At 45.9% G+C, this 20,237-nt stretch overlaps 1 protein-coding gene across 24 annotated transcripts in view; it reads left to right on the plus strand.

Moving 5' to 3' along the window:
• mypn (myopalladin) overlaps positions 1 to 20,237 on the plus strand; it is an 828,299-nt gene that overhangs the window by 182,705 nt on the left and 625,357 nt on the right. The window contains exon 1 of one of the 24 annotated variants that reach the window (XM_085995020.1): positions 7,885 to 7,961. The exons of the other annotated variants lie outside the window; for them this stretch is intronic. Within the exon in view, the coding sequence (XP_085851146.1) occupies positions 7,900 to 7,961 (62 nt within the window). The 5' untranslated portion in view covers positions 7,885 to 7,899. Of the gene's footprint in view, positions 1 to 7,884; positions 7,962 to 20,237 lie in introns of those variants that run through there. 24 annotated transcript variants of the gene reach the window in all.

Raw genomic sequence — 20,237 nt, forward strand, 5'->3', positions numbered from 1 at the left:
AACACTGGTTTCACACCCCACCCGATTGTACGCTCTGTTAATTTCAATGGAGAGTAATATTGGGTGGGGTGTAAAACCGGCATTCCACCCAATCCCATCAGTTTCTGAAGGGCGCGTAAACTTAAAATTGCCCCCAAGCCTTTCTTTACTTCTGCAAATGAGCCAATTCTAATTTTTATTTTCTGCCCTTCTGAGCTCCAATATTAATTTTTACTTCTGGTAATTTTAAAATTTGGAGCAGTGTAGATCCTTATTTCCATCACACCTTCATTGAGCCCACAGTTTTACATATCTAACTGTAGAGTTAAATGGAACATCTAGTTCATCTTTTATTTCTGCAGTGAAATGAGGATGAGGGATATTAGCCAAATATTCCTGAAAGAACTGATGACATACAAATCTTTCAGACCAGTACAGGGTATGACATTATTGGCAAAAAAATATTGTTAATGTTGTTGAGTTTAAGGTCACAGTTCCATCTGTTGCTCTAATTGATATTGGGCCAGTAATTCCGTTCCTAACGCGTGAGTACGGACGGTGTACTCGCTCGCGCATGTGGCCGGAGGAATTGTCGGATTCCGGCATGCACAGCACATGCGCGGGAAACCGGCATTTCCTCTCCATCGAACTAAGGGGTTAAGAGGTCCAACGCGTGCGCGCAGGATTCTGCGGGCACGCGTTGAACTTCCTTCGTTTTGACAGGTTTGCGCGTGTGCAAGGGCCTGGACTTTTTGGAAATGAAAAAAGGAGGCGTAAGGAGTGGATTCTTGAAGGTAAGTGGTCTATTATTTAAAATTATTACATTTTTTCCACAGCTTCATTGTTTTTAAGGACTGTACAGTAAGGTAAGTTTATTTTTAGACCCGAATTTGTAAAAAAAAAAAATTTTTCAAAAATTTTATTAATTGTTTTAAATAGTTTTTTAAAGTTATTTATAGTTTATTTAATTATTGGGATGTTTTTTTAAATTTTAATTAAAGTTAAACTAGTCTTTTGGGCGCCCGTACTTTTCATGAGTTTGACAGTCTTTACTATCAAACTCATGAATGAGTTTCCCCTCCCCTGATTGGCTGCAGAGTGCTCACCTGATCCCAGCCGGCACATCGCACTAATTACGCCGCTGGATCAGGTAAGCACATCGCGCCGACATCGGAGCCGGGCCAGGGACAGGAAATGCAAGCAGGCCCGGGCTTCAGATGTCAGCGCGCAGGGTGAGTGCAGATCGGGGGCTTGCACGCGCGGCAAGCACCCGATCCTAATTTCTGGCTCATTATGTTTCACTCTGTGTTTACTCTTCAATGGCATGGTACAATAATCTGTCCAGCTTTTCCCCATGCTCAAAAAGCTTTGGCCTAGAAATTCGGGGGTTTAGCGGCACCCGTTACTGCCAGATTCAGGTGAAAAAATGGCGGCTGCCGCTCTTCTGCCAGCTGCCAGTGGGTCTAGCAGCACTGCTGATATCAGCGATCGCTAAAATCATGGAAAAGATGCAGATCGTGATGTTAGTGAGTGTGCAATGCTCGCTTGATGCCCGATCTGCAAATTTGGAGTTTTCCGTTCAACTTACCTGCATGCCTTAAGTGCAACGAGCTGAGCAAGCGTTGAGAAGCAGGAAGGACGTGCCAGTGGTGTTATTTAAAGGAATCATCAGCAACTACTTGCACCTGACATGTTTCTGCAGTTTTACTGGCTGTGTGTAACTTTCTGCAACTCCAGCAGTTATATAAATGTCTTTCAAGATAACAGGGAATGTTGTTGCATGTGGAGAACACCTTCATTATTATTTAAAGGCTTCGGCTCACAACACTTGCTCACAGTCATGGGGGCTGTACTGACAGTCTCCCTCATGCTCGAATATCTTTGGGAGAGAGAGCGGAGGCAGCGAGGAAGATGAGAAGATGCGCACAGAGGGAGGAGGAGAGCCAGGAGGGCTCTCAAGAGTAAGCCTTACCTACCTAGGGTCTTCAGAGAGCACTTCTCTTATATCCATTTAAGTGAGGAGCAATGTATTAGGAGGCTATGCTTCACCAAGGACTTGGTCACAGAACTCTGCCACCTCCTACAACCAAACCTGCAGCCTGAGAGAAGGGTGAACACGGCTCTCCCAGTGGCAATGAAGGTCACCGTGGCTCTCAATTTCTTTGCCAGCGGATCCTTCCAGTCTGCAGCAGGAGACATAGCTTACATCTCACAGATCGTCGTCCATTGTTGCATCCGAGAGGTCACAGAGGTTCTCTACACCAGGAGAAGGGACTACGTTGTCTTCTCTCTGAGCAGAGAGAAGCAGGACGAGCATGCATATGGCTTTGCCAGGATAGCGGGCATCCCCATGGTGCATAGTGCCATTGACTGCACCTACGTGGCTTTGCGGGTGCTGTATAACAATCCTGAGATCTTCCATAATCATAAAGACTACCACTCACTTAATGTGCAGTCGGTGTGCGACCAGCCCAGCGCTTCTTGATGGTCAATGCCCGCTATACTGGCAGCAGCCATAATGCCTTCATCCTGCATCAGTCCGGTGTGCCAGCAATCTTCCAGCCACCACATCAAACCCGAGGGTGGCTGCTCGGAGACAAGGGCTATCTGCTTTGCACCTGGCTCATGACTCCCCTCCGCAACCCCAACAGTCATGCCCAGCGCTCATATAACGAGAGCCATGCTTCCACCAGGAACATCATCGAGCAGACCATCGGCCTACTGAAACAGTGGTTCCGCTGCCTTGACGGCTCGAGAGAGCCCTCCAGTACACGTGGATGTCCCATTTCGTGGTGGTCTGCTGCATGCTTCACAACTTGGCCATCATGAGGGCACAGCGCTCAGGGATTACGGGACCACCTCAGGAGGAGGACGAGGGAGAGGAGGAAAAGGAAGAAGAGCAAGAGGAAGAGGACAAAGAGGGAGGGAGGAGGCAAGCAGCCAATCCCCCTTCCGGATGGGCTGTCTGTGAACGCCTCATCAGACTCTGATTCCAATGAATGAAATCACAGGTCCCCGTTGCTCACCACATCCCCAACATACCATCCCTCTGTCATGGAATATCACAGCGTCCTCCTGAACACAAAGCTGAAATAAGAGACACCACAAAAGATTCCAAACAAAATTAATACATTTATCAAAAATCAATTCACACATATTTAAACTAACGATATGGACTAATCACCCTTGTGCAATCCCTTAGTGCCTGTCGTTTGGGTGCCCTTTCCTGTCCTAGTGCTCCTACGAAGTGCTCCCCTGTTGGCTGCAGCATGGCTGGTGGAAGGCTGCTGAGTTTCCATGGGGGAGACTTCAGGTAGCCTTGCAGTATGACCTCGAGCAGATCTGGCCCTAGAAGGCCCGGCTACAGACTGCACCACCTCGGCGTGGGCAGCAGCAGTCTGGGCTGGCTGGCTGACAGGCAGTGGCAAGGGCAGTGGCAAGGAAGTGGCAGTGGTGGGAACAGGAATGCTGTTATCCTGAGAGAGGACAGCAGGGCCCTGCTCCAATGACCCACAGCCACATCCCCGGGGCGGCGCCTCAGCATTCCTAACACTCTGCTGGAGCACAGATTGCTGGGCTGCTGCGACACTCTGCAAGCCCTGGTCGACAGTGGTAAACCCAGCCATGATGGCAGCAGTCTGAGCTCGAGTGGCATCAAGCTGAGACTGCATGGCAGCGGTATGAGCTTGGCTGGCATCAAGCTGAGACTTCATGAAAGCGGTTTGTGCTTCCGCTGCAGCACTAAGACGATGGGTCACTTCCACCTGTACTGCAATGGCAGCTGTGGCATCACCCATCACACGCAGCTTCATGTCTGGGTTCACACAGTCTCCTCTGGAGTCTTCCATCATTTCCAGCCTGGAAATCTTGGGCTCCAAGCAGAACCCCGTGCAATGTTGGGGGCGGACTCCTCCATGCTCTTTGACATTGCCAAGAGGCTCTCTGGCAGGCTTACCATTGCATCTAGCAATTTGGTGTGCATGCCCATCACCCTTCTTCTGAAGGCCGCCCCATCGAGGTTCTCATCTGAGTCCTGTGCAGCAGAACTCGCACGTGAGCTTGCCCTCCAGGGAGCTGGCCCCCGAGCTGCCTTTTTCCCCTGGTCTTGCTGCAGCCCACTCGTGCCCGGTGCCTCACCTATGCAGATCCTGCTTCTACACAAGCCTCTAAAGTATGCGCAGTGCCAGTTTCTGAGCTGGTGTTTGCGAATGACAGATGCAGTGATGCTGTGTCTTCTTCTCCCCCCTCGCTCTCGTGCATCGCCTCGGGGGCAGGCTGGTCTGGTGCATGTTGTTGATTATCTGAAAGCAGAAAGGCAAAAGAGTCAGGTTATGGAGCAGGGCAGTGGAGGGAGGGAAGCAAGATATGCATGCATGCAACATCAGCAGCTCGAAAGTGAGAAGAGATTGTGGGCTGAGGGGGAAGTGGGAAGAAGGATTAGGAATGAGCATACCATTGTTGTCCACAATGGGTTGAACCTCGCCGGTTGCCACGGCCACTATGATCTGCTGCCCAATGATATCCAGCACTCTCTCCTCCAGCTGGCTGAGGTCGCGTATGGCAGCCTGCCCCCCGCCTGTCTGCCACTGCTCCCTCCGGTTATGCGCGACCTTAGCCTGCAAGAGAAAGAGAAGCGTGTGAGTGTGGTGCAATGTGTTTGGGTGATGTTCCTGCCATAGTTGAATAGCTGTCAGTGTGTACAAGGTGTGAGTGTTGCAGCAGTGGTAAGATTGTGAGAGTGAAGTGAAGCTCTGATTGTGAGGTGTGAGTGGTGATAGGTAAAGATTGTTGGTAGATGAGTGCTGGGGGAGTGGTGCATTGAGCAGTTTGTGAGGCTTGTGGTGCAGATGGTGGGATATGAAATTTGCTGAAGCCTTCACTCACCTTGACCTGTCGTGTGAGGTAATTGATGACCAACCTTGGGACCACAGTGCTGGCCGTGACATAGGTAGCTATCTCCTGCCAGAGCCTTCGCAAGGTGTGTGGCAAGGGTTGTCTGCTAATGTGTGGGAAGAGGACAGCCCGTCTCCTCTCTACTGCCATGACCAGTGCCTCCAGAGCCGCGTCGGAAAATCTCTGGGCTCTCTCCCTTTGATGGCTTTCTTCTTGCAGCTACAGTTCTGAGTGACTTGGCAATGAGGTGCTGTAGCATCAATGCACCTCCCCTTTAAGTACTGAATAAAGCCTGTGGCACACATGACTGGGAATTAGACTGCACCCGATATTTGCCCACCTGTTGACCGTTAAGCCAATGAGCAACAGTTTTAGCGCTGAAATCAAGAATATAATCGTGTTAATGAGGACTGACCCCGAATTTTGCGTGCTACCTAGACCATTTTGAGGTGGTGCAGCTTAACACCGTTGGGCCTTAACACTGCCCGTTTTGTGGCTATATCCAATTTCTAGGCCTTTATGCTGTCTGTCAGCTTCTGAACTCAAGTGCTTAAAAAGTGTGGCACCTCTTGCTTGAGTCAATGATAATCTGCTCTTATGTGATCAATTAACTTTGGTCTGTCACATTATGTTTAAGTTTGATTGGAATGACCTACTTTTCCTGGCAAACATATGATATGGTATGGCAACATAACAAGAGCGTGACACATTTGTGGAGATGAATTAGTGAAGTTTAATTAGTTTCCAGAATATTATTAATTGCCCCTTAAGGAAGAATGTTTACATATCCCAGAAAGGCAGAATTTCAGTGTGATCTAATAGTGTACTGCAAGTGTGCAAGGTCTTTGATCACAACAATGTAATACTCTAAGGCCAAATATGATTAGTATGCCTTGGAGTGGAGAAATGGGCAGACATATGGCAGATGAAATTTACTGAGAGACCTGGGGGTTCACATACACAAATCTTTGAACGTGTCAGAATAAGTTGAAAGGCTATTTAAAAAAACATACAGGATCCTGGGCTTTATAGATAGAGGCATAGGCCTAGAAATTCAGGATCACTAAAAACCTGCCGCTGCCATCGCGGTTGGAGTTAAAGGCCACTGAAATTGATGGCGCTGACAGGACTGGGATATTCGTGCTGGTTGCTAATTAACATTAGCCCAGCGCTAAACTCACCATGTCGGTAGTCCCGGCAGGAGGTCCAATGTAGTGTGGCCGTAGCGTCATTGCTTAAAGGGCAATGCCTTCTAAAATGAAAAAAATAAAAATCATGTAAAGATAGACAATTTTTGCCCTTACAGCTCAACTGCCTTCTGAAAAAACAATTAACATGAAAAAGAATTCCCAAGTGGGAGTCTTCAGCTCTTAAAGCTGAATTGCCTTCCGCACCTAAAACAATGGGAAAAGGGCTTCAAGCAGTAACAGAAATGGCTCAGCAAGCCAGGGAAGGGGCTCCCAGGATCTCGCACACAGCACTCCAGCTTTGTGCAGGGGGTCAACACTGCAAGACAGGTCCTCTACCCACAGGGGCCAGGAGGTCCTCCAGAAAGAAGGATGTGGGACCAGAACACAGAGGCCATCACTGCCAGCAGTGTCACCCCCACGACTTGGCTCTAGTACCCAAAGAAGCTTCATGACCTCAGACCAGTGGTTGAGGTCAGTGAATGCATCTTAAAAAGCCGTCTCCTACCAACTGCACCACTAGCCTCACACACTTCTCAGTGCATGACTCCCCCCCCTCCCCCAATCACTCACCTACCAATGACCTGTACCAAACACGAGGCACATCTCCCATTCCTAGCTTTACCTCACCCCCTTGGAAGAGATGGTACTGGCCATTCTTGGCAGGGTCATGGCTGAGCCTTTGGCCAGCGGCGGGGCTGAAAGGATACAAGATACGTCATCCTCCTTCTCACATGCATCTCTTGCTTTCCCACTCTCCCCTCACCACAACTCCACCCTTGTGCCTTCCACATTTCACACACTCAAGAAATGCAGCCTGCCCAAGTGATTGACCAAGAAGAGGGAGAGGAGAGTAAAGAAGAAGAAGAAGAAACACCGTCACTTGATTTGACACTCCCAGCCACCAGCTCCTCAAGGTCGACCTGCAAGGCCATTTGCAGTGTCCCCCACTGAAAGTTAGCAGCATTCCACCAGCCATGCTGCAGCCACTGGGGTAGCAGTGCGTGACATCAGTAAGATAGGCAAAGGCACACACAAGACAGTCACTAAGGGAATGCATAAGTCACTAAGGGAATGCATGAGTTGATTTCTTGATGTCATATTGGATGGATAGATGTATAAAATTGGATTGGAAAGTTTGCTTTTTGGTGGCTTTTATTTCTGCATTGTGACCAAGAGGACGTTTTGATGCTCAGTAACAGAGGGAAGATAAGGTGTGGGACGAATGTTGAAAGGGGAATTGGGGTTGTGGTCACTGGTACCACAGGTGGATGATTCCACCTCAGATATCCCGGCCAGAAAGGGGCTGTCTGGGTTGCATCCTTCCTTCTGCTTCCTCCTCTTTGGCTTTCTCCTTTTCTGCATCTTCCTCTTCCCTCTGTGAGCCGATGCTGTAAATCTGAAATAAAAGCAGAAAATGCTGGAAATACTCAACAGGTCAGGCAGCATCTCGACCTGAGATGTGAACTCTGTTTCTCTCTCCACGAATGCTGCCTGACCTGCTGAGTATTTCCAGCATTTTCAGTCTTCTCAGAGGCCTTCATTTACCATCTGAGGCCTTGCAAGCATCCAGCACTCCCTGCACACTTCAAAAACTTTTAACATGTATTGCATCAAGCCACTACTTCAATAAAGTATAAAAAATCCAGTCCAAAAGCTTAAATGCAAACTTACCTGAAAGATGTGTGTGTCCCTTTAAGAAGTGCTAAGAAACTTAGCGCAAAGGTCCAAGTTCGCAGAGCGTGACAAGTCGGCGTTGCACACTGACTGACATCACACTCTCCATATTTGCATCTCCAGGGCCAGTGTTGCTATTGGCAGTGTTAAGCCCTTCATCAGAATGACGGCCGCCGAGTCCCGTGCCACCATTTTTCTCCAGGATTGCGGCGGTAACTCGTGCCGGTAAGGTAGGGAATTTCTAGGTCATTGAGTACAAAAGCAAGGAAGTTATGCTGGCTCATTATAAATCACTGGTTAGGCCTCAGCTGGTGTATTGTGTCTCATTCTGGTTGCCACACTTTAGGAAAGATGCCAAGATCTTAAGAGAGGATGCAGAGGAGATTTAGTAGAATGGTACCAGGGATGAGGGACTTCAGTTATGTGGAGAAACTACAGAACTTCAGTTTGTTCTCCTTAGAGCGGAGAAGGTTAACAGGAGCTTTAATAGAGGTGTTCAAAATTATGAAGGATTTCGTTTGAGTAAATAAGGAGAAACTGTTTCCACTGGCAGGAGGGTTGGTAATAGAGCGCACAGATTTAACGTAATTGGCAAAAGAACCAGAGGCGAGATGAGTAGAACCTGAAAGGGTGGTGGAAGCAGATTTAATAGTGACCTTCGAAAGGGAATTGGATATTTACTTGAAGGGGAAAAAATGCAAGGCTATGGGGAAAGAGCAGGAGAGTGGGACTAATTGGATAGCTCTATTAAAGAGCCGGCACAGACACAATGGAACAAATGGCCTCCTTCTGTGCTGTATGATTCTTTGAGTGCAAAAGGAAATCTGTAACTCACACATGAAGTGACTAATGAGTATCGGCAAACCTGTGTGTGATTTCCCAAACTGACTTGTCACAGCCCGTGAGATGGCCCGTCATATGCAGTTCTCATGTTAGTCTATATTACAGTGTGTAGTGTAGTAAATCCCCAGTGATCAAAGTCTGCAATGGTAGGATTATTCAGTCTGACCTGATAGCGGGCAATAGGGAGTCACTTTCTACAGTGCCATATTTGAGTTTTCTAAGTCAGTACTCTGGGTAATGTGATATGTTTTGTCTGCTTAAATAACTAATTGCAACAGTAACTCTATTCAACAAAACTACAGGCACATTTAGCACCTTCAGTTGAAGATAGAGTACGAGAATGACTAACGGAAAAAAAAGAAAATTTGTAGGGTACTAACACAATTCATCCATTCTCCTCAGTATGATAACAAATTATCACACTTCTAATTCAAAGAGAAATGCGATGAAAAGAACAGGGGAATAGGTTCCAACATCTTCCCTGGTGGAGGAAAGGGTCAATAAAATAAGCATTATCCATAAAATCCACTAAGCTGAGTAGGCTTACAGATGAGTGCTGAGTTAAGTTTTTACGGCTATCATATTTCCTAGAACATCCTTCATGCATATTACTGGAGACTTCCTCCCTTCCCCTTCCAGATCTCAAATTCAGTTCAGATGAGTTATGGATACAAGCTAATGTAGAGATTGGAGGAAAAATAATCCAACAAACAAATACAAGTTTCTCTTAGTTTGTGACCTCAGGAGCAAATCTCTGACATTCTACGGGGGGACTTTTAACCTAAATAAACGAGGGGGTTGGGGGCATGTGGGAAGTTATTAAAAATCTGAATCCTGACCAGAACCCGCCTCCAACCCACCCACTTCCGGTGGGATGGGGTTGGGCAGCTAATCTGCTGCCAGGAGGCGGGTTGTCTATTTAAATATTATAATGAGGCTGGCAGCCTCTGCTTAAACCTCCCTTTTGAATTTAACTTTAGCTGGTCGGATTTTGCAGGCCTTGTGAAACCCGCCAGATAAGCAAGGCGAGGACTGCTGGATCCATGAGGTAAGTGCCTTTACACTTACCTCCTGGATCCACGGCCCCTGCCTATGTAGTGCTGTTTTTACAGTAACCTGAATTTTTTCCAAACAGGAGATTCTTGTTTATTCCATGCTTTTTCTACACTTAAAAGAATTAGAAAGCAGATGATAAAAGACTTGGGTGGTAATTGAGTTCAATGGAACGTAATACTGGGCAGGCTGTAAAACGGGTATCCACTTCGAACCCACTCCATTCCAGCCGGACAGGTTAGGATAAAATCACCCTTTTGAGATCTGTTGGTTTCTGTTGAGCAGGGAGTATATTTCGGTCCTATTTATCATCTGCCCCTCGGCTACATCATCCAAAAACACAATGTCAGGGTCTACATGTATGCTGATAACACCCAGCTATACCTCTCCACCATCTCTCTCGACCCCTCCACTGCCTCTGATTTGTCATGTTGCTTGTCCGACATCCAGTATTGGATCAGCAGAAATTTCCTCCAATTAAGTATTGGGAAGACCGAAGCCATTGTCTGCATTGCCACAAACTCCGTTCCTTAGCCAAAGACTGCATCCCTCTCCCTGGCCATTGTCTGAGGCTGAACCAGATCATTTGCAACCTTGGTGTCCTATTGACCCTGAGCTAAGCTTCTGAATCCATATCTCCTCCATCACCAAGACCGCCTACTTACACCTCTGTAACATTGCCCATCTCTGCTTCTGCCCCTGCCCCAGCTCATCTGCTGCAGAAATCCGCATGCATGCCTAGTTACCTCTAGACGCAACTATTCCAATGCTCTCCTAGTCGGCCTCCCACCTTGCACCCTCCATAAACTTGAGCTCAACTACAACTCTGCTGCCAATGACCTAATTCGCACCAGGTCCCTTTCACCCATCACCTCTGTGCTCCCTGACTGACATTGGCTCCCGGTACAGCAGTGCCTCGATTTTAAAATTCACATCCCTCCATGGCCTCTCCCCTTCCTATCTCTGTAACCTCCTCTGGCCTTACAATCCTCTGGGATCTTTGTGTTCCTCTAATTCTAGCCTCTTGTGCATCCCAGATTTTCATCACTCCACCATTGGCAGCCGTGCCTTCAGCTGCCGAGGCCCTAAGGTCTTGAATTCCCTTCCATAAACCTCTCTGCCTCTCTACCTCTCTCTCCTCCTTTAAGATGCTCCTTAAAACCTGCCTCTTTGATCAAGCTTTTGGTCACCTGTCCTAATATCTCTTTATGTGGCGCTGTGTCAAATTTTGTCTTATAACGCTCCTGTGAAGTGCCTTGGGATGTTTTACGCCGGTAAAGGCACTATATAAATGCATGTTGTCATTGTCTGTTCAATAGTTAACATAGAAACATAGAAGATAGGAGCAGGAGTAGGCCATTCAGCCCCTCGAGCCTGTTCTGCCATTTAATGAGATCATGGCTGATCATCCAAATTCAGTACCCTGTCCCTGCTTTCTCCCCATATTCCTTGATCCCTTTGGCCTTAATAAATATATCTAACTCCTTCTTGAATATATTTAATGAATTGGCCTCAACTGCCTTCTGTGGTAGAGAATTCCACAGGTTCACCATTCATTGGGTGAAGAAATTCCTCCTCATCTCAGTCCTAAATGGCTTACCCCTTGTCCTTAGAGTGTGACCCTTGGTTCTGGACTCTCCCGCCATCGGGAACGTCCTTCCTGCATCTAGTCTGTCTAGTCCTGTTAGAATTTTATAAGTTTCAATGAGATCCCCTCTCATTTTTCTAAACTCTAGAGAATAAAAGCCCAATCGACCCAATCTCTCTTCATACGTGATCCCAGGTATCAGTCTGGTGAATCTTCGCTGCACTCCCTCCATGGTAAGAACATCCTTCCTCAGATAAGGCGACCAAAACTGCACACAATACTCAAGGTGTGGTCTCACCAAGGCCCTGTACAACTGCAGCAAGGCATCCTTGCTCCTGTACTCGAATCCTCTCGCTATGAAGGCCAACATACCATTTGCCTTCTTAACCGCCTGCCGCACCTGCATGCTTACCTTCAGCGACTGGTGCACAGGGACACCCAGGTCTCGTTGCACTTCTCCTTTTCCCAATCTATTGCCATTCAGATCATAATCTGCCTTCCTGTTTTTACCACCAAAGTGGATAACCTCGCATTTATCCACATTATACTGAATCTGCCATGCATCTGCCCAATCACCCAATCTGTCCAAATCATACTGGAGTTTCTCTGCATCCTCCTCACAGCACACACGCCCACCTAGCTTTGTGTCATCTGCAAACTTGGAGATATTACATCTAGTTCCCTTGTCTAGATCATTAATATAAATTGTGGATAACTGGGGTCCTAGCACCGATCCCTGCGGTACCCGACTAGTCACTGCCAACCCTCCGGAAAAGACCCGTTTATTACAACTCTTTGCTTCCTGTCTGCCAACCAGTTCTCTATCCAAGTCAGTACCTTACCCCCAATCGCATGTGCTTTAACTTTGCATGCTAATCTCTTATGCGGGACCTTATCAAAAGCCTTCTGAAAGTCCAAATACACCACATCCACTGATTCTCCCTTATCTATTCTACCAGTTACATCCTCAAAAAGTTCCAGTAGATTAGTCAAGCATGATTTACCTTTTGTAAATCCATGTTGACTTTGTCTGATCCTGTCACTGTTTTCCAAGTGCTCTGCTATTACATCTTTTATAATGGGCTCTAGCATTTTCCCCACTACCGATGTCTATAATTCCCCATTTTTTCTCTACCACCTTTTTTAAATAGTGGGGTAACATTAGCTACCCTCCAATCCATGGGAACTGTTCCAGAGTCTATAGAATTTTGGGAGATGACCAGCAATGCATCTACTATTTCTCAGGCCACTTCCTTAAGTACCCTAGGATGTAGATTATCAGGCCCTGGGGATTTATCGGCCTTCAATCCCGTCAATTTCCCCAACACCATTTCCCTACAAATACTGATTTTATTCAGTTCCTCCCTCTCATTAGACCCTATGTTCCCCGACATCTCTGGGAGGTTATTTGTGTCCTCCTTTGTGAAGACAGAACCAAAGTATGTATTTAATTGGTCTGCCATTTCTTTGTTCCCCACTATAAATTCCCCTGATTCTGACTGCAAGGGACCTATGCTTGACTTCACCAATCTTTTTCTCTTCACATATCTATAGAAGCTTTTACAGTCAGTTTTTATGTTCCCTGCAAGCTTACTCATATACTCTATTTCCCCCCTCTTAATTAATCCCTTTGTCCTCCTTTGCTGAATCCTAAACTGCTCCCAATCCTCAGGTTTGCTGCTTTTTCTGGCCAATTTATATGTCCTCTCCTTGGATCTGATGCTATCCCTAATTTCCCTTGTTAGCCACGGTTGAGTCACCTTTTTTGTTTTATTTTTATGCCAAACAGGGATGAACAAATTCTGTAGTTCATCCATGCGTTCTTTAAATGTTTGCCGTTGCCTATCCACCGTCAACCCTTTAAGTAACATTCCCCAATCCATCCTAGTCAACTCACGCCTCATACCATCATAGTTTCCTTTATTTAAAATCAGGACCCTAGTCTCTGAATCAACTACTTCACTCTCCATCTTAATGAAGAATTCTATCATATTATGATCGCTCCTCCCCAATGGGCCTTGCACAACAAGATTGCTAATTAATCCTTTCTCATTACATAATACGCAGTCTAAGATGGCCTGATCTCTAGTTGGTTCCTCGACATATTGGTCCAGGAAACCATCTAGGAATTCCTCCTCCACAGTATTGTTACTAATTTGGTTAGTCAATCTATATGTAGATTAAAGTCACCCATGATAACTGCTGTGCCCTTATTGCACGCGTCTCTAACTTCCCATTTAATGCCATCCCAAACCTCAGCATTACTGTTTGGGGGTCTGTATACAACTCCCACTAACGTTTTCTGCTCCTTGGTATTTCTCAGCTCTACCCATACAGATTCCACATCATCAGAGCTAATATCCTTCCTTACTATTGTGTTAACCTCCTCTTTAACCAGCAATGCTACCCCACCTCCTTTTCCTTTTTGCCTGTCGTTCCTGAATATTGAATACCCCAGGATTTTGAATTCCCAGCCTTGGTCACCCTGGAGCCATGTCTCCGTAATCCCAATAATATCATATCCGTTTACATCTATTTGCGCAGCTAATTCATCCACCTTATTACGAATGCTCCTCGCATTAAGACACAAAGCCTTCAGGCTTGTTTTTTTAAAACTCTTAGACCTTTTAGAATAATCATTTACTGTGGCCATATTTGATTTACACCTTGATTTCTCTGACTGCCACTTTTGTTTTTCTCCTTCCTGTCTTTTGCTTCTATCCTTGCTTCCCTTTCCTCTGTCTCCCTGCACAGGTCCCAACCCCCTGCCATTTTAGTTTAAACCCTCCCCAACAGCACTAGCAAACACTCCCCCTAGGACATTAGTCCTGGTCCTGCCCAGGTGCAAATCGTCCAGTTTGTACTGGTCCCACCTCCCGCAGAACTGGCTCCAATGTCCCAGGACTTTGAATCCCTCCCCCTTGCACCATTTCTCTAGCGACATATTCAGCTGAAATATCCTTCTATTTCTACTCTGACTCGCACGTGTCACTGGTAGCAATCCTGAGATTACTACCTTTGAGGTCCTATTTTTTAATTTGCCTCCTAACTCCCTATTTTCAGCTTTTAGGACCTCATCCTCATTTTTACCTATATCGTTGGTACCTGTATGCACCACGACAACTGGCTGTTCACCTTCCCCCTCCAGAATGCCCTGCAGCCACTCTGAGGCATCCTTGACCCTTGCACCAGGGAGGCAACATACAATCCTGATGTCTCGTTTACGGCTGCAGAAACGCCTATCTATTCCCCTTACAATAGTATCCCCTAGCACTATAGCTCTCCCGCTCTTTTTCCTCCCGTTCTGTGCAGCAGAACCACCCATGGTGCCAGGAAGTTGGCTGCTGCTGCCTTTCCCCGATAAGCCACCTCCCCCAACAGTATCCAAAGCGGTATATCTGTTTGAGAAGGGGATGGCCACCGGGGACTCCTGCACTACCTGCCTTCGCCTATTACTCTGTCTGGCAGTCACCCATTCCCTTCCTGCCAGTGCAGCCTTTACCTGCGGTGTGACCAACTCATTAAACGTGATATCCATGGCGTCCTCAGCATCGCGAATGCTCCAGTATGTATCCCTTCACAGCTCCAGCGCCGCAATGCGGTCTGTCAGTAGCTGTAGCTGGATACACTTCCCACACACATGGTCATCAGGGACACAGGAGGTGTCCCTGATTTCCCACATAGCACAGGAGGAGCATGCCACAGGGCCGAGCTGTGCTGCCATGACTTACCCTTTAATTAATTTAAATTAAATTAAATTAAATCAAATCAATACCACTAATTACACTACAATTAAATGATATACTCAAGGGCCTTTGTTTACTAGCACTCCCCGATACACAACAGGGACCTTAAAAACTATAACCACAAAATTAAGAACTTCTAAACTTTATAAACTATTAACCTTAACTGTCAAACTTTAGAGTAGTATAAATACTCACCTGGCCGTACTCACCCAATCAGCTGCTTTCTCTTGCCCACGTCACTTTTTGAATCATGACGTGGCTCTGGAACGCCGCCACCGGTCTGCGAGATTGACCGGCCTCTGAAAAAAAGCCCGCAAAAGTGAGTTTAAATACTCACTGTACTCTCCTGCTGCTCCCGACACCGGCCTCTTCCTATAGGGTGAAAAGTTAGGAAAAACAAAGGTGAAGCAAGGGAGCTCCTCCTTCCACTCCTCACCTAACTCCCTGACTCACCCAACTCCCAATTGGAATTTTCCAATTTTAATAATTCAGATGGGAGATTTTTGTTTATTAGTATGGGTCTTTCCCCTTTAAAACTTTACAGTTACCCTGGGATAAATTCTGACCTTACTGCCCAGCTTTTAAACTGGTGTTTTGGATCGGCCGCCCGTTATAGAAACCGCCTGAAATGAAAATCGAGCTATGTTTATAATGGGCGACTAATCCACAAGGCCAGTTTTATGCCCGGGCATTAATAGAATCATAGAAAGTTACAGCACGGAAGGAGGCCATTTTGGCCCATCGTGTCCGTGCCGGCCAACAAAGAGCTATCCAGCCTAATCACACTCCCTAGTTCTTGGTCCGTAGCCCGGCAGGTTAGAGCATCCCAAGTGCACATCCAAGTACTTTTTAAATGCGGTTAGGGTTCCTGCCTCTACCACCCTTTCAGGCAGTGAGTTCCAGAGCCCCACAACCCTCTGGGTGAAAACATTTCCCCTCAAATCCCCTCTAAACCTTCCCCCAATTACTTTAAATCTGTGCCCCCTGGTTTTTGACCCCTCTGCTAAGGGAAATAGGTCCTTTCTATCCATTTTATCTATGCCCCTCATAATTTTATACACCTCAATAAGGTCTCCCCTCAGCCTCCTCTGTTCCAAGGAAAACAGACCCAGCCTATCCAGTCTTTCCTCATAGCTAAGATTCTCTACTCCCGGCAACATCCTTGTAAATCTCCTCTGTACCCTTTTTAGTGCAATCATATCTTTCGTGTAATATGGTGACCAGAACTGCATGCAGTACTCTAGCTGAGGCCTAACTAGTGTTTTATACAGTTGAAGCATAACCCCCCTGCTCTTGTATTCTATGCCATGGCTAATAAAGCCAAGCATTCTGTATGCCTTCTTAATCACCTTATCTACTTGCCCTGCTACCTTCAGGGATCTGTGGACATACACTCCAAGGTCCCTTTGTTCCTCTACACTACTCAGTGTCCTACCATTTAATGTGTATTCCCTTTCCTTGTTAGCCCTCCCCAAATGCATTACCTCACACTTCTCCGGATTGAATTCCATTTGCCACTGTTCTGCCCACCTGACCAATTTATTGATATCTTCCTGCAGTCTACAGCTTCCTCCTTCAGTATCAACCACACAGCCGATTTTAGTATCATCTGCAAACTTCTTAATCATACCCCCTATATTCAAGTCAAGATCGTTGATATATACCACAAAAAGCAAGGGACCTACTACTGAGCCCTGCAGAACCCTACTGGAAACAGCCTTCCAGTCACAAAAACACCCATCAATCATTACCCTCTGCTTCCTGTCTCGGAGCCAGTTTGGAATCCAACTTGACACTTTGCCCTGGATCCCATGGGCTTTTAACTTCGTGACCAGTCTGCCATGTGGTACCTTATCAAAAGCCTTGCTAAAGTCCATATACACTACATCAAACACATTACCCTCATCTACCCTCCTTGTTACCTCCTCAAAAAATTCAATCAAGTTTGTCAGACACAATGTTCCCTTAACAAATCCGTGCTGACTATCCTTGATTAATCCATGTCTTCCTAAAGGAAGATTTATCCTGTCCTTCAGAATTCTTTCCAATAATTTTCCCACCACTGAGGTTAGGCTGACTGGCCTGTAATTAGTCGGTCTATCCCTTTCTCCCTTTTTAAACAAGGGACCACATTAGCATTCCTCCAGTCGTCCGGCAACACACCTGAAGCCAGAGAGGATTGAAAAATGATGGTCAGGGCCTCTGCTATTTCCTCTTTTGCTTCGCTTAACAGCCTGGGATACTTTTCATCCGGGCCTGGGGATTTATCCACTTTTAAAGCTGCTAAACCGCTTAATACTTCCTCTTTCACTATGTTTATTTCATCTAATATTTCACCCTCCTCCCCCCCAACAGCAATGTCTGCTTCGCCCCTCTCCTTTGTGAAAACAGACGCAAAGTATTCATTAAGAACCCGACCGATGTCTCCCGCCTCCACACATAGATTATCCTCATGATCTCTAATAGGCCCGACCTTTTCTTTAGTTATCCTCTTACTCTTCATATATTTACGAAACATCTTTGGGTTTTCCTTGATTTTACTTGCCAAGCATTTTTCATGCTCTCCCTTTGCTTTCCTAATATCATTTTTAATTGCACCCCTGCACTTTCTGTACTCCTCTAAAGATTCTGGAGTATTTAGCCCTCAGTATCTGTCACACGCCTCCCTTTTTTTCTTGATCATACCCTGTATGTCTCTAGACATCCAGAGGGCTCTAGATTTGTTAGTCCTAACTTTTTTATTTAAGGGCACATGTTTGGTCTGAACCCTCCAGATCTCCTCCTTGAATGCCTCCCACTGCTCTGACACTGATTTACCTTCAAGTAGCTGTTTCCAGTCCACTATGGCTAAATCCCCTCTGAGCTTAGCAAAATTTGCTTTTCCCCAATTCAGAATTTTTATTCCTGGTCTATCCTTGTCCTTTTCCATAACTACCTTAAATTTAACAGAATTATGGTCACTAGCACCAAAATGTTCCCCCACTGATACGCCTTCTACCTGCCCAGCTTCATTCCCTAAAACTAAGTCCAGAACCGCCCCCTCCCTTGTTGGGCTTGCTACATACTGGCTAAAAGAGTTCTCCTGGATGCATTTTAGGAATTCCGCACCTTCTATACCCTTCACACTAATTTTATCCCAGTTAATATTGGGGTAGTTGAAATCCCCTACTATTACTGCCCTTCTATTTTGCACTTCTCAGAAATTTGGCTACATATTTGTTCTTCTATCTCCCTCTCACTGGGGGTCTGTAGTACACTCCCAGCAGTGTGATCACCCCTTTTTTGTTTATCAATTCGATCCATATGGCCTCGTTTGATGATCCCTCCAACATATCATCCCTCCTAGTTTCTTTAGCCCCCCCTTTCCTTTTTACCTCCCTCTCTATCTCTTCTGAAAATCCTGTAACCAGGAATGTTGAGCTGCCATACCTGCCCCTCTTTCAGCCATGTCTCTGTAATAGCTATAATATCATAGTCCCAAGTATCTACCTGTGCCCTCAGCTCATCTGCCTTGTTCGCTATACTCCTATGCATTGAAGTATATATCATTTAGTACAGGCAAACCTCCTTGTTGACTACTATCTAGCCCTTTATTCCTCTGTCCTTCCAATTTACATTCTACATTTTTGTTTTCCAATTCCAGTTTTTCTTCCCTCCCTGTTGACTTTATACTTAGGTCCCCATCCCCCTGCCAAGCTAGTTTAAACCCTCCCCACCAGCACTAGCAAACCCTCCCATGAGGATATTGGTCCTGTTCCCGTTGAGGTGCATCCCATCTGGCTTGTAGAGGTCCCACCTCCCCCAGAAACAGTTCCAATTCCTCAGGAATCTAAAGCCCTCCCTCCTACACCATCTCTCCAGCCACACATTCATCGGCTCTATTTTCCTATTTCTGAATTCTGAATTCAGAGCACATGGCTCTGGTATTAATTAAGTTGAAAATCTGCCCCTCTGTTTTGTTGACTGATTTTCTAGCTCATGAAGTTTAGACCGGAATGTTTCAATATTACTTAAATAGTTGGCTTTCTGCTGCATAGCTGTTATCAACATCACAACAGTTATCCATTGTTGCCTCAGTGGTGTATTCAATTCATTGGTGACCCTGTTTCATAAGGAATGTTCTCTTACTTAAGATATTATAGAGGTGATCTTAGTCTTTAGCCCCTTATTTCTGTTAGGGTAGATGTTGAAAACAGAGGTGGTACTTTAACTTGGGGGTGGAACTGTGTTTAATGCCCCGAGAGATCACGGTTATTGTTATATGTTACATAAGAACATAAGAACATAAGAAATAGGAGCAGGAGTAGGCCATTCGGCCCTTTAAGCCTACTCCGCCATTCAATGAGATCGTGGCTGATCTTTTGCCTCAACTCCATTCACCAGCCCTATCGCTATATCCCTTGATGCTTTTACTAGCCAGAAATCTATCGACTTCTGTTTTGAATATACCCAATGACTGAGCCTCCACAGCCCTCTGGGGTAGAGAATTCCAAAGATTCACCACCCTCTGTGTGAAGAAATTTCTTCTCATCTCAGCCCTGAATGGCTTACCCTTTATCCTGAGGCTGTTGCCCCTGGTTCTAGACTCCCCAGTGTAGGGGGGGCATTTTTTACCTGGTTTACGGTAATTTACCTTCCTTTTCCTGCTTTACGGTAATTTACCTGGTCAAGCAGCCTTTTTTTCCACTGCACTGAGATCAATACCAAACAGCGGTTTTGAATCACTAAACACACCCTTCCAGTTCTGAGTGGAGGAACTTATAATTAATGATATATTAAAATGGACAAAATGGTCTGGATGCGAGAAAATCAAACTTTATTAACTAAAGAAAACTACACCACATGATCAAAGCAATAAAGGAACTACACCACACGATCAATGTAAAATTGCTTAACAGGGGAAGGCAGATGGCAAAAGCGAGGGATAAATGGCTACAATGTAAGTCTTACAATCTTAGCAATTTCCCTTAAATTACCACCCCTCTAACTCCTTACTAGATTGCCTTGCTGAGGAGTCAGAAACCTGCTCACCTATGGTCCAAAGAGAGAGAAGAGCTCACCTGCAGTCCAAGGAAAATAAGAGAGAGATATGCTTCTGAGAAGCTATCTTTATATCCTGGGAGCTCCTGCTGTTTTGGCGCTGAAAAGGTCTGTGTGCAAATTCGCGCCGAAAAGTTTGAATACACAAGAGAAAGGCCATGATTGGCTGATTCAAACGGGCTATTTCCCAGTGGCCAAACTGCTCCCATTGTCTGGAATGGGTGATTCAAA

Source organism: Somniosus microcephalus, chromosome 8 (genome assembly GCF_052327205.1).
Source record: "Somniosus microcephalus isolate GS21.2 chromosome 8, FLI_Smic_1.0, whole genome shotgun sequence".
Classification (NCBI taxonomy): domain Eukaryota; kingdom Metazoa; phylum Chordata; class Chondrichthyes; order Squaliformes; family Somniosidae; genus Somniosus; species Somniosus microcephalus.